Genomic DNA, 14,289 nt, shown 5'->3' with positions numbered 1-14,289 from the left:
TTGCTAGTATGGATTCACCAACAGGTGTTGATATAATGAATGGTTCACTATGTTTCTCAGGAAAAAATATCAAAATTCATCTGAACATATGTAGTTACAAAAAATAAATTCGCTCCTGGGTGTAGTAATGCATGAGCATTTAATTCAAAAACATGAATCATACCACTGATACGTTTAGCGAATTATTATTCTCATGGTGATTGTTGAGGAAAATAAACTGTTTATTCCCTACCTGTGCAAGAAGTATCTCCCCTAAGTGTAGCCCTATATTGTGGAGCAACTAATGGAGACTAGGCTTTATTTCCCCCATTACCACTTTCTTGTGTGTTCTCTAAGCACTCCCTCATAAATGTCTCGCTGCACTTGAAACATTCAGTGGATCCCTCACGACAAACACCAGAATGAATCCTATAGTACTTGGCGCAGGCAGGAGGCTTACTATCCCCTTGTTCCACACTTGTGAATACCCTGTCTTAGATCTAGAATTCTTACCATAATACTCACCCTTTTTATTGGGTGCAGGTGCACTAGCAAATGATAGAGCAAGACCCTTCTAGTTTTAGTTAGAAGGATGACAGGTTGGCATTATTCTTCTACTGCACATATTGATTCCCTATATTAGCTCTCCTGTTCTTGTATTCTTCTCTGTCTCTTAATTTTCCTCCTCTACCTGATGAACATATATCATCAACCTCGAAATGTCCATGTCGCCAATAATCATTTCTTGCTCGGCCCTCTTTCCTTGAAAAACGACCCAATCTAGAAACAAGAAAACTCATATTATTTCTCATGTTCTTAGCAATTTCTAGGGCATAATGAGATAATTGGGTGAATTTCAACCCATAGTCATGCACACTTAGATAATCTTGCTTAAGTGTGAGGTACTCATGTACCTTGGCCTCTCTTAGTTCTTGGGGAAAGAAACAACTCAAGAAGGCCTCCTCAAAACAAGCCCAACTTGCAGGTAGTGAGTCTTCATTTGTACCCTCTTTCCACTAATCAAACCATGTTCTAGCAGTTCCCTTAAGTTGATAAGAAGCTGGCTCAACTCTCTCTGTGCTTACAACATGCATCACCTCGAAAACCTTTTTCGTTTTTCAATGAATTTCTCTAGATCCTTAGTAGTTCTCAAACCCGTGAAACTTGGGGGATTCTTCCTCGAGAACTCACAAATCCTTGATGTTTTAGCCTCTCCTTTTGGAACTCCTCTGTACTTCCATACTGGGTTAGTCACTACTTGTCTTAAAAACCACATAACCTCAGGAAATTTGCATTGGTGAATTTTTCTTGAGGTTGCACATTTTATGTATTGGGTACTTAAGGATCCTCAACATTTCTCCTAGATGGGCGACCTCTTACTTCTCCTCATGGAGGCATGATGATGTACAACACACACAAGCATGAATTATAGGGAAATTTTTCAGAGATAAACTCTAACGGATGAAAAAGAATATGAAAGAAGTGAGAAATTCATAAATGTTGTAGCCTCCTACGCATGGATATCGTGCGCTTCACACCGATGACTAGGAACCTACAAACACGCCTTCATAGACTCCATAAGACTCTTGAACTCTGTGTTTTAATACAATGTATTTCACACCTCGAGCCTACACCCTATACGTAATTGGCACTCAATTACCATTGCGGGTCTCAAGCGAACCCTTGGCATGTTTTACTTAACTCTGCGTAAGGAAATAATCATAACTTGACTGAAAAGAATTTCATAACTGAGAATGTTTGTAAAGTTGACACAATAAACTTAGGCAAAAGTTGGCAAAACAAATACCAAAATGAATAATCCTGAGAAGACTAAAAAGAATTGCATTAGACTATCTATCTATGAAGACTCTAAAACTAAGATGGATGTTCAGACAGAAACCACAACATCCTATTAAAGAAATATCGAAAATTAATAAATGTGTCCTCCAAAATGCAAGGAGGATCACCATTGACTCTGAGTGCTCAGTTTGATTAACCGGGAACTGGATGGTGCTAATCCTTGTTACATTCATCTCCATCATGATATGATACAAGCCAACTGTCATTAGTATATTGAATGTACGAGTATGCAAGTTGGAATGCTAAACAACATAGGATAGAAAAGAGTATGGAACACATAACTTTTGCTCTGCTCAACTCATAAATAACTAACTCATTTCAATATAAAACAATTTAAAAAGAAGTTCAATCTAAAGAAAAATTATTTGAAACATGTTTTAAACTCTGAAAGCTTACTAGGATACAACTAACTCTGTGATGTAATTAAAAAAAGACTGATGTATATAAATAAATAGATTTAACTGCTATGGATGTTTATCGATCGGACTACCATCTCATAAAGCTATAATGATGATACAATGATCTACCTCATGCTTCCAGCATATCCTATACCATACAAAAGGTATAATACTTAAACTGCGTAATTGATCCACTAGTCCAGTGTGAAAAGAGTTCATCTAAAAAGAATGAAATTTTTTCACTCATGGTGGTTACATGGTTTATGGGGGCAGTGAGTTGTATGAACTCTCCCTATATCGGTGCTCAATACTACTTTCAAAATATATTGACTCTTATGTTTTTAATATAAAACTGGTTATGTGGTTTGAGATTAGTGCTCAAAATATATACTTAGCTCAAGGGCTATCTTGAAATCTCAGTTTCCATGCTTTCTTCATTTAGAAAGCTATAGTTTTTTCCTTAAAACATGTCCTAAGGCTCCTTGGAAATGTTAGTTTCCATTCTCTAAAATGTGAAAACATTTTAATACTGCTTTGGAATACTTAGTCCGCATTAACTGTTTTTGAAGAAAAGACTTCACTTTACACTGAACAGAATTCCACTTAAATCTTAAATGATGTTAACGCGTTTGTGGAAGACTTATGAAAATCTAAAATGAACTTCATCTTATTCTTATCTTAACTTCTTACTCAACTTGATGTTTAAGTCTTAAAACAAGTTTAGAGTATTTGTAATAGACTTCTTGAAAGAACCCTAAGAACTTTCTATACTTGAGTCTAAACTTTCCTTGAATTTGAAGTTATTGATTCAAGGTTCTAATTTATTTTTGTGGATAATTTATATATGCTTAGAAGTCATTTACATTAGTTAGAATCAATAGGAAGTGTTATAACACTTTAGAAAAACTGAAACGGACATAATATTGAAAACTGGTAAAAATGATGTTTTCGCTGCACCAGCCTCATTTGACTGAGAAAAAATATATTGGCACGCTGCCCCATCCCTCCTGGTTCTATGGGGGTGCATCGCGCCACCTGTTCCTTAGGAAAAAATCAGCCAATTTTTCATCCAATTTCTTAACCTTAAATCTTTTTAATTCTATTCTTTTTCTTAAGTTCACTTTATATTCATGTACCCACATCATATATAGAAGGATCTAATCCAATTAATTCAAGAACAACAACTAAATAAGTGAAGAACTCCTAAATCTCTAGTCATGTTCAAAAACAAGAACAAATCAAGCACAACATTCAAGAATATTCAAAATCCAATCTTTTTATGATGAAATCACGCTGAATCAATCATGCTTTGCACATGGGTGAATGAGGTCAGAATTATGAAAGATTCACATACCTTTTAAGGTATCATCCCTGAGGAAATTTACAAGTTATTATGAACTCGACGATCTTGGTGTTCTTGGCGAAACCTTGATTTTTCTCCCTTCTCCTTTTTCTCTACTCTTTTCTCCCAAGCCCTTAGCGTAAATTGATTTTCCAAAATTGAATTAAGATTTATTTTTACCCTTAATAAAACCGTAAAATTAATTAGGAAATAGATAGGTAAAAAGACTAGTTAGCCCTTAGATTAAGAATTGTACTTTCATATCTTTAACAACCCAACTTGCGATAGGAATATCTCCGTCACACGATATTGAATATGGAAAAAACTTTGCGGCTTTGGAAAGATCTCTCCAAGGGATTTCCAACCATATAAAGAATTATCTCAAAATCATCTTGAGCTATGGAGTATGACCGTTTGAAAAAGTAAAAAAACTCACTTCTTATATTTAGAAAAATTTCAAGATTTTTCCTTTTCTTTTCAAAACGAATATTTTTATTTTTCTAGCTTATTCCTAGCTACTTCGAGTTACGAGATGTTACATATGTGGGGTCGGTGTCTTCAAACTTACTTTGTGAGACTACTGTTAAAGATGTTTTTTGTAATTTTTGGATTTTCTTTTTTTGATAAGAAAACGATGATTTTTACAATAAGTTGTTGTCATTTAAGGATCTTGAATTTTTATTCTTTTTCGTTCTTCCTAATGTTTTTAAAAGATTAATTAGAATATAACTTTTGGGGCATTCATTATTATTTTCTATTAAACTTTGTACTTAATTTTTTATTTCATTCTTGTATGATTGTTGACACCCAATTTTATCCGACTTATGACTATTACTGAATTGTTATTCGATTAAATACTTATTTTATTAAAGGTATTTTGAGTTTAAAACATTAGTAGATTTTTTCCAAAAATATAAATTTTAGTATGAGTACTTTTATAAAAATCATTATTAAAAATTTCAAAATAATTATTTTACTGAAATGTTTAAAATTTTAAGTGAGTTTAATTATATAAAAAAAAATATAGTATTTTAATTGGATATCATCTCTTTAATATTCCTCAAAATCCTTTCAATCATAGTCTATTATTCTAATATCTTTCAAAAAAGTATAGTAAATTCAATTCCAAATGTATTTCAGTTAAACCTACTCTTCCGTTCTAATTCTAGCTAATTTTTATTGCAATTTTGGACATTCAAATCCAATCCAATGTGATTTTGAGATTTCATCTTATATTCTGGAGCATCCAAGTTGTCACGCCCCGAGCAACCCCCTGAGACGCGGACACGGAATCTAGGACCACATGTGATCCGAAGATACTCTGCTGGCATGATCGTGAGCATTCTAAAGAATATAAACTGTTGCGGAAGCTAAATCATAATTTCAAACTGAAATGATGGGGAAATACCCATATGCTAAATCCTAGATATATGAAAACTTATGATTTTAATTCAAAGAAAATATTAACTCACTACTAAGCACAAAGTAAATATTTTTAAAATAGCGTCTAAACTGGACTACAAATACTAGGAGAAACCCCAGCTAAATATAGCAAAAACTTAAACTAAAAGACTAAATACTGAAAAGAAACTCATGACTGTTGTCCTTGGAGAATGAGGACTCACTACTGAATCAGCTAAACTGAAGATCGGAAATCAATCTATGCGTGATCTGCATACTGATAACCTGAACCGACATCACCAAAAGATGTAGTGCATGTATGCTTTACTGCTTGAAATTATTTGAACATGTTATAGAGAATTTCGAGCTAACTGAATGCAATGATTAATTTATAACATTCTCGAACTGAATACTGATAAATGGTAAACTCAAAAGAGTCTGACTGAACTCTAGGATCTACTAATAACCAATAATAAAACTATATGAGATAAATGTGGAGTCCGATGTATACACCTAATCGAGAGGACAAAATATATGTTGTCAGAGTTATAAAGGCATACTGGAGTGATCACTAAAATGATTGTTCATAGAGGGGACTTACAACCTACTTGGCTAGTAGTTTTGGTACTAATTTGGTATGTTAAACACTAGTCCAACTCGGTATTATGCTACTCCCAATGACTTATCTAAATAATTGATTATGACTGATTTTCAGTAAATACTGGATAGCTAGAAATGGAATATTCAAACGGTGAATGCAACAATGAATCTGATAATGATGCATTAATAACTGAGGCATGTATAACTGAATAACTGAAATATGTGACCTAACATGTGTCAATCAAGAACTAAAGAACTACATAGCAAGGGTTCTAAAACTCATGTGATAAACTGAATCATAACATGAATATGTTATTTGGAACATATAACTAATAATTTCATGAAGTTCTGTTGATGTTTCAGAAACCCTTGGCCTAATCATGTTACGGGAATAAAGAATTTGACTAAATACTAGGGACCCAATAAGTGTAAGGAACCCACTAGTGAAATTTCACATACCTGGTGATGAAAATGAAATTCACAGAAAAATATTCAGTTTTCAGGGCTGGAGTGTTGTAACCTTGTTGCTTTTTTTAACTAGGGTTCTTGACCATTTTCTCCTTTCTTGATTCTAATTTTCTATGTTTTTTATTAGTCATTTGACCTAGATAAGTTTTAGTTATGTTTGTAGGCTTAAATAGGACAAAATCTTATGGTTTTAGGTCAAAACAATGTATCTTAGGGTTCAAAGGAAGTGGGAAAAAACCAAAAGACCTCTCGGACCAAGCGACATGGTCCATCGTTCCATCAACCGTCCGTAGGTTGGGCCTGTTCGACAGGCCATTGCTAAAATGGGCATAACTTTTAAATCGAATGTCGAATTTTAGAAAGGTATGTGTCTACGGAAATCTAATTCAATTATCCATCTGTGGGTAGGTCAAAAAGAGTTATAACCATTGGAAGTTAAACGAACTGCATTTTCCCTCTAATTGTCTGTTATTTATCACCTATGGTCTGTAGGTCCATCTACGGACCATGTTGGTCATCCGTGGGTCTTGTAAGAGAATGGGTAAATGAGGTGTCGATCGACAGTCACGGACTACGCACCGTATTTTGACCTATGGACCGTTGGTCCGTCCAATGATCATGACATAACCAAATTTTCTTGGGCTGAGATTTTTGAGGTTTCAGACCCGATTGACGGGTGTGGAGGACGGAACGGTGGTCAGTCTACGGTCCGCCGATGGCCCCGTTGGTTGCACCTGCAGATTTTTCTGAAAATCTAGTTTTTGGTCTGTTTTTGATACGGGGTGTTACATTATCTCCCCCTTGAGAACATTCATCCTCGAATGAAGACTAAACTAGAAGGGATAGAGGGAGAGAGCTGAAACCCTACTAGTTAACACTGAGAAGTGAAGTTCTGACTGAATTGAGTTCCGAGGACATGCAAATACGCTGAAAATGCAAGTACAAACAAAGGGAACACGATTCTAAGACTGAATTCAAGCATGAATGACTGGAAAACTGAAGAGGAACTATTACCTTAAGCTGAAGTGGAATCGGAAGGAAAGAGGTGAGGTTACTTGGCTTTCATGGCTGCTTCTCCTTCCCAAGTGTCTCCCTCTACAGACTGACTCCTCCACAAAACCTTGACTGAAACGACTTCTTCCTTATCCTTTTTACCTTATGGTCAAGAATATCAACTGGTAAATCCTTATAAGAAATATTATCTTTCACCGCCACAATCTCTAATGACACTATAGAAGCTGGATCACCCACGCATTTCCTAAAGAGTGAGAAGTGGAAGACCGGATGCACTGCTTCTAATTCTGCTGGCAAATCTAACTCATATACCACCTTGCCAACAAATCTCGAGAGCTTATAAGGTCCTACTAATCTAGGACTGAGCTTCCCTTTCTTTCCAAATCTCATCGACCCTTTCATAGGTGACATTTTATGAAAACCCAATCACCAACTGGTAACTCTAGTTCCCTTTTACTTACACTTGTGTATGATTTCTGGCGACTCTGGGCTGTCTTAAGTCTATGTCTAATGAGTTGCACTTTCTCCATAGCATAAAGAACCGAATCTGGACCTATTAAAGCTGCTTCACCTAAATCAAACACACCAATAGGAAATCTACATCTACGCCCATACAAAGCCTCATAAGGGGCCATCTGAAAGCTTAAATGGTATCTATTGTTGTAGGCAAACTCATTAAGGGGAAGGTGATCATCCCAACTACCCTTGCAATCAATCACAGAAGATCTCAAATATCCTCTAAGTTGTGAATGGTAAGTTGTGAATCCCCACCCGTCTGTGGATGAAATGTTGTACTAAGGTTAACTTGAGTACCAAGACCCATCTGGAACGACTTACAAAAATAAGAGGTAAATTAAACACCTCTATATGAGATTATTGACCAAGGAACCCCACGCAACCTCAAAATTTCATTAATGTAAAGCTTGGAATAGTCCTCTTCGGAATCTGTATTCTTGCCCGCCAAAAAGCGAGAAGACTTAGTAATCCTATCAACTATTACCCAAATGGAGTCATGTTGTCTACAAGTACGCAGTGACCTTGTGATGAAATACATATTGATCATTTCCCACTTCCAAGTAGGAATGTCGATCTCGTGAGTCATACCTCCTAGTTTCTTATGCTCTCTCTTGATTTGCTGTAAATTGGGCCACTTACTCACAAAGTCTGCTATATCCCTCTTCATTCCATTCCATCTATAGACTTCACACAGATCGCGGTATATCTTAGTGGAAACTGGATGAATAAAATACCTAGAGTTATGGGCTTGTTCAAGAATATGTTGTCTCACCTCGCCTACATCAGGAACACACAATCTACCCTTGTAGAGAAGTACACCATCTCATCCTTAGGAGGAAACCTCTACTCTATGATTATGTACTGCACCCTTAAGTTCAAGTAAGAATGGATCACTCTCTTTCTTTTCATTAACCTCCACCACCAAAGATGATTCTGCCCCATTCTTAATTGGTACACCGTTGTCTGATATGCTCATAAGGCGAACTCTCAAGCGAGAAAGCCTGTGAACATCCTTCACTAACTCCTTCCTTTTTTCCTCAATGTGGGCTACACAACCCATAGATATGATAAGTGTATCTGCTACTACATTCTCCTTACCGGTATGATAATGCACACTCATATCATAATCCTTAAGGAATCTAGTCATCTCCCCTAGCGAAGTTTCAACTCTTTCTGGGTGAACACATACTAAAGTCTTTTATGATCAATGAACACATCTATGTGAACACCATACAAGTAGTGTCTCCATATCTTGAGTGAAAACACCATTGCTACAAGGTCGAGGTCATGAGTGGGATAGTTCTTATCATGCACCTTAAGTTGTCTAGAAGCACGCGCTATAACCTTATCTCGTTGCATTAATACACAACCTAGGCAAACTCTAGATGCATCACAATAGATCACATAACCATCTGAACGCTCTGGTAGAGTCAAGACGGGAGTTGTAGTCAATCTTCTTTTCAATTCTGCAAATATTTTCCCATGATCATCTGAGCATTAAAACTTGACCATATTCTGAGTCAACCTAGTCAATGGTGAGGCTATGGAGGAGAATCCTTCCACAAACCTTCTACAATTACCTGCTAGACCTACAAAACTTCTATTATCTGTATTAGAGGTAGGTCTAGGACATTGTTTCACTTCTTCTATCTTCTACTAATCCGCTTGGATCCCTTTACTAGATACAATGTGACCAAGGAAAGTTATGAATTGCAACCATAACTCACATTTGTTAAACATAGAGAATAGATAACGATCCTTGAGAGTCCGTAAAACAATTCCCAAATGACTCGCATGTTCTTCCTTATTCCTAGAATAAATTAGTATGTCATCAATGAAGACGATAACGAACAAGTCCAAGTACTACTTAAACACTATGTTCATTAAAACCATGAAAGCTGAAGGAGCATTGGTTAGTCCAAACAACATAACTGCATATTTGAAATGACCATATTGAGTTCTGAAGGCTATTTTCGGAATGTCACTATCTCTTATTCTAAGTTCATGATAACCCGATCGGAGGTCTCTCTTTGAGAAGTGACTAGAACCCTAAAGTTTGTCAAAGAAGTCATCAATCCTAGGGATGGGATACTTATTCTTGATTGTGTCCTTGTTCAATTGTCTATAGTCAATGCACATACTGAGAGAACCTTCTTTCTTCCTTACGAACAACACTGGCACACCCCATAGTGAAATACTAGGTCTGATGAAGAACTTATGTAGAATGTCTTTCAAATCTCTTTCAATTCCGTAAGATCTATTAGAGCCATTTTGTAACAAGGAATAGATATAGGTCGAGTATTTCGAATGAGATCAATTCCGAAGTCGATTTCCCTTTCGGGAAGGGCTCCAGAAAGATCTTCTGAAAATACTTCTGTCACAAAGTCTTGGACCTGACTAAAGAGTTGGTGTATCAGAGCTAGGATTCTTTACCTAATCTAGATGATAGAGATAATGCTTAGAGATCATCTTTTTGACCTTAAGGTAAGAAATGAATATACCCATTGGCGCTAAGCTACTACCCTTCTATTCTAGGATTGGTTCGTTTGGAAACTAAATACAACTATCCTAGTTCTATAATTGACTGAGGCATACCAGGAATGTAATCAATCAATGTCTAGAATGACATCGAAGTCTACAATTTCTAACTCTATAAGATCTGCTGAGGTAACTTTACGAGAGATTGTGACATGGCAAATTCTTTATACCCATTTAGCTATAACTAGGTCACCGATTGAAGTAGAGACTGAGAAAGGTTTTGAGAGAGTTTTTGGACTAACACTTACTTGGACCACTATGTCAGGAATTGTAAAAGAAAGAGTATCTCCTGGATCTAACAATGCATAAAAATCAAGGTCAAAGACTCGTAATGTACCAGTAACTACATCAGGAGAACCTTCTTGATCCTGTCGAGCCCTAAGAGTATACAATCTATTATGGCATTGGCTGTCACCTGTACCAGATGAGTTACCATGCTGATTTAGGCGACTTGCTTATGCTACTGAAATTGTAGACTGAGTTCTACCATTAACGCCTCCTTGACCCTCTCTAGAAGGACAATCCATCAACTTGTGACAAGACTAACCGCACCCAAAACATCATTCTTTTCCTACGAGACACCCACCCAGATGGTTCTTACCATACTTAAGACTCAAGTGAGGTAAGTCTTTGTGCCTGAAACACTTCCTGAGACTTAGATCCTGGTGCTCTAAACATCTGGTCATATCTATTTTTGGAGGATGGAAAATTAGCCAATCAATAGGCTGAAGCAGAAAACTTTAGCCGACGCTAGGACCAATTTCCACGACCCGATTTCTGCTTAGAATAGTCATAGTTCCATGTCCCATCTTCTTATTCTATGTAGCCTACTCCATATGCTTATCACCCACAACCTGCTGAGCATGAGTCATTAGCCTAGATATGTTCATATCTCCAAGTAACATAGCACTTCTGCACTCAGTTTTCACAAAATCCGACACTCCACACAAAAACTTAGTGATCTGAGCCCTGGAGTCAACAACCATGTGAGGAGCATACCTAGATAGTTGGTTAAATATCAACTCATACTCTTGGATTGTCATGTTACTCTGCCTCAAGTTCATGAATTCCTTAGCCTTTACCTCCCTCAATTCAATTGGAAAAAACCTGTTGAGGAAAGTCTCACTAAAATAATCCCAAGTGAGAGGAGCCGCATTTGAACCCCTATACTTCTTCCATTGAGTGTACAAAATATGAGCAACAACCTTAAAACGGTATGATACCAACTCAACCCCATCATTCCCAGCAACTTTCATGACTTCAACGATTTTCTTGATTTCATCAAAAAAATTCTGAGGATCCTCATAAGCTTGCGATCCTAAGAACTAAGCCGGATTCATCCTAACAAAGTCACGGACCCTTGGTGCTGCTAATCCATAATTTGCATTCACAAGAACATGAACTTGATTGTTTTTGTTGGTCCTACTCTAAGCCAACATCTATATAGCATTTCTGAACTCAGCATTGAGACTTCTTGATCTTGAATCAAAGGAGCTGCATTTGCATTCCTGGTGTTATCTCTACGAGGGGACATGAACTGAAACGTAGAATTTTAAGTTAGAGTGGAATAAGATCTTACCTCACGCACGATAAGAGTAACAAGAAAGTGCTGCTTTCCTAAACCACTGTGGCCTCACTCTCATTAGATGTGGTGCACTTCAAACCCATGAAAATCACTCTACTTAGTGCACCTTTTCAGACATCCTAGGACTCTTCTTGAACCTTGTGCTGTGATACCAAGTTTTGTCACGCACAGGCCTACCCCCGAGACGCAGACACGGAACCGAGGAGAACAAATGATCTCAAGCTAACCCAACTCGCATGATCATGAGCATACTAAAGTATGTATGAAAATTGATGAGTTTAATACAACGAAAATATTAACTCACTTCTAAACTTAAATTAACTTTATCAAAAAAAAGCTTTGAGACTGGACTAGAAATACTGGGACAAGCCCCAGCTATGTATAGCAAAAACATAAACTAAAATACAAAATTCTGAAAGGAAACTCATGACTATTGTCAATGAGGACTCACCACTGAATCTGCAGAACTGAAGATCGGAATTCAATCTATGTGTGATGTGGATGCTGAGAACCTGAACATACATCACGAGAAAATATAGAGCACATATTCGTCAGTACTTGGAAGGTACTGAGCATGTAGGATAAAATAAAGCTGAAATAAAAATATAATTGAACAAAAACTAAAGCAAGTATAATAATCTGAACATGATGTAGAGAATTCTGAGCTAATTGAATGCAATGACCAATTTATAACATGCCAAAACTAAATACTGAGTATACTAATAAATTAAATTTTCAATTCAAAAGTGTGTGACTGAACTCTGGGAGCTACAAATAACCGATAAGAAAACCATATGAGATAAATGTGGAGTCCGATGTATACACCCCATCTAGAGGACCCAATCTACCTTGCTAAAGATATAAAGGCATGCTGGCATGATCACTAAACTGATTGCTCACAGGGGGGACTTACAACTTACTTGTCTTGTAGTTGTGGTACTAATTGGGTAAGTTATACCCTAGTCCAACTTGGTATTATGCACGTTCCAATGAATTATTTAATTAACTAATTATGACTGAGTTTCTGTAAATACTGGATAGCTCGAAACTGAACATGCAAACTGAGAATGCAACAATTACTTTGATAATGATGCATTGATAACTGAGGCATGTATAACTGAATAACTGAAATATCTGACCTAGTTTGTGTATTTCAAGAACTAAAGAAATATAAAACTAGGGTTCTTAAATTCATGCGATAAGTTGAATAATAAGATGGAAATGTTATTCCGAACATATAACTAATTAATTAATTAAGTTCAATAAAAGTTTTAGAAACCCTAGGTATAATCGTGATATGGGAATCAAGAATCTAACTGAAAACTAAGGACCAAATGTGTGAAAGAAACCCACTAGTGAAATCCCAGATACCTGGTGATGAAATTAACGGAGAAATATTCAGATTTCGTGGATAGAACTGCTCGAACCTTTCTGCATTCTTGAACTAGGGTTCTTGACCTTTTTCTACTTTCTTGCTTCTAATTTTCTAAAGTTTTTTTATTAATGATTTGACTTAGATAAGTTTTTGTTATGTTTCTAGGCTGAAATTGACTAAAATCTTAGGATATAGGGTAAAAACAACGTATCTTAGGGTTTAAATGAAGACACCAATAGACCCTTGATTAAAATTCTATCGGACTAAATGACGACCAGGGCTGATGGTCCGTAGGTTGGGGCTGTTCAACAAACCTTTACTAAAACGAGCATAACATTTTTTCGGAGGTCGAATTTTAGCAAGGTCAGTGGCTATATAAAGATAATTCGATCATTTATCTGTGGGTAGTTCATGGAACACCTAATTCATTTTTTTCTATGAGTTATGATCATTTGAAGTTGACCCAACTGCAATTTCTCCCTAACTGTGTGCTATTCCTCACCTACGGTCAGACGCGTGTCCATCTAAGGACTGTACTGGTCATCCCTGTCTCTTGTCGGAGAGTGGGTGAATGGGGTGTCGATCAACAGTAACGGACCACAGATCGTAGTCTGACCTAGTGAACATATTTCCATCCGTTGACCATGACCTAACCAAATTTCCTAGGCTGATATTTTGGGTGTTTCTGACCCGATTAACGGAAGTGCAGGATGGACCATGGGTCATTCTACGGTCAGTCGATGACTTCGTTGGTTTCACCTGCTGATTTTTCTGAATAGCTTGTTTTTGGTATTTTTTTGATACGGGGTGTAACACATCTTTTGATATGGAATTCATCCCCTTATCTCTTTAATAATTAATTGTTCATATTAACCCATCCTTTTTTTTTTATATCAAAAGATCCAAACCCAGACTTTTTCATTTTTTTATTCTTCTTCTCCTCCCTCTCTAGCCGACCTCTCGCCCACCTTTTCTCTCTACCGACACTATCCCCTCCCCCCTCGCCCCGCCTCTTCTCCTCTATTGTCCCTTCTCTCTATTTCCAGCAATGGACAGCATCCAGGCGAGTAAAACAGCAGTTCCGGCGAGTCGAGCAGCCGCTGGCTTCCTCTGTTTCTTTCCTCTCCTTTCTCTATTGTGACAAATGAAAGCAAGCGGCCATAGCTGCAACGAAACAATAGAAATTAAGCGACTCTGATGATTGTAAGACCGC

At 36.8% G+C, this 14,289-nt stretch overlaps 1 protein-coding gene across 1 annotated transcript; it reads right to left on the bottom strand.

The window, feature by feature from the left end:
- Positions 1-7,143: 7,143 nt before the first annotated feature.
- On the bottom strand, positions 7,144-8,725 carry LOC138341810 (uncharacterized). The gene is made up of 4 exons (XM_069293672.1): positions 8,446-8,725; positions 8,167-8,355; positions 7,524-7,837; positions 7,144-7,377 (listed from the first exon to the last, which is right to left on the bottom strand). Exons 1-4 carry the CDS (start codon positions 8,723-8,725, stop codon positions 7,144-7,146), a joined length of 1,017 nt encoding a protein of 338 aa, XP_069149773.1.
- Positions 8,726-14,289: the final 5,564 nt, after the last annotated feature.

This window comes from Solanum lycopersicum, chromosome 1 (assembly GCF_036512215.1).
Source record: "Solanum lycopersicum chromosome 1, SLM_r2.1".
Classification (NCBI taxonomy): domain Eukaryota; kingdom Viridiplantae; phylum Streptophyta; class Magnoliopsida; order Solanales; family Solanaceae; genus Solanum; species Solanum lycopersicum.
Note: the sequence above shows the minus strand (reverse complement) of the source record. Positions and strands in the feature narration are given on the sequence as shown.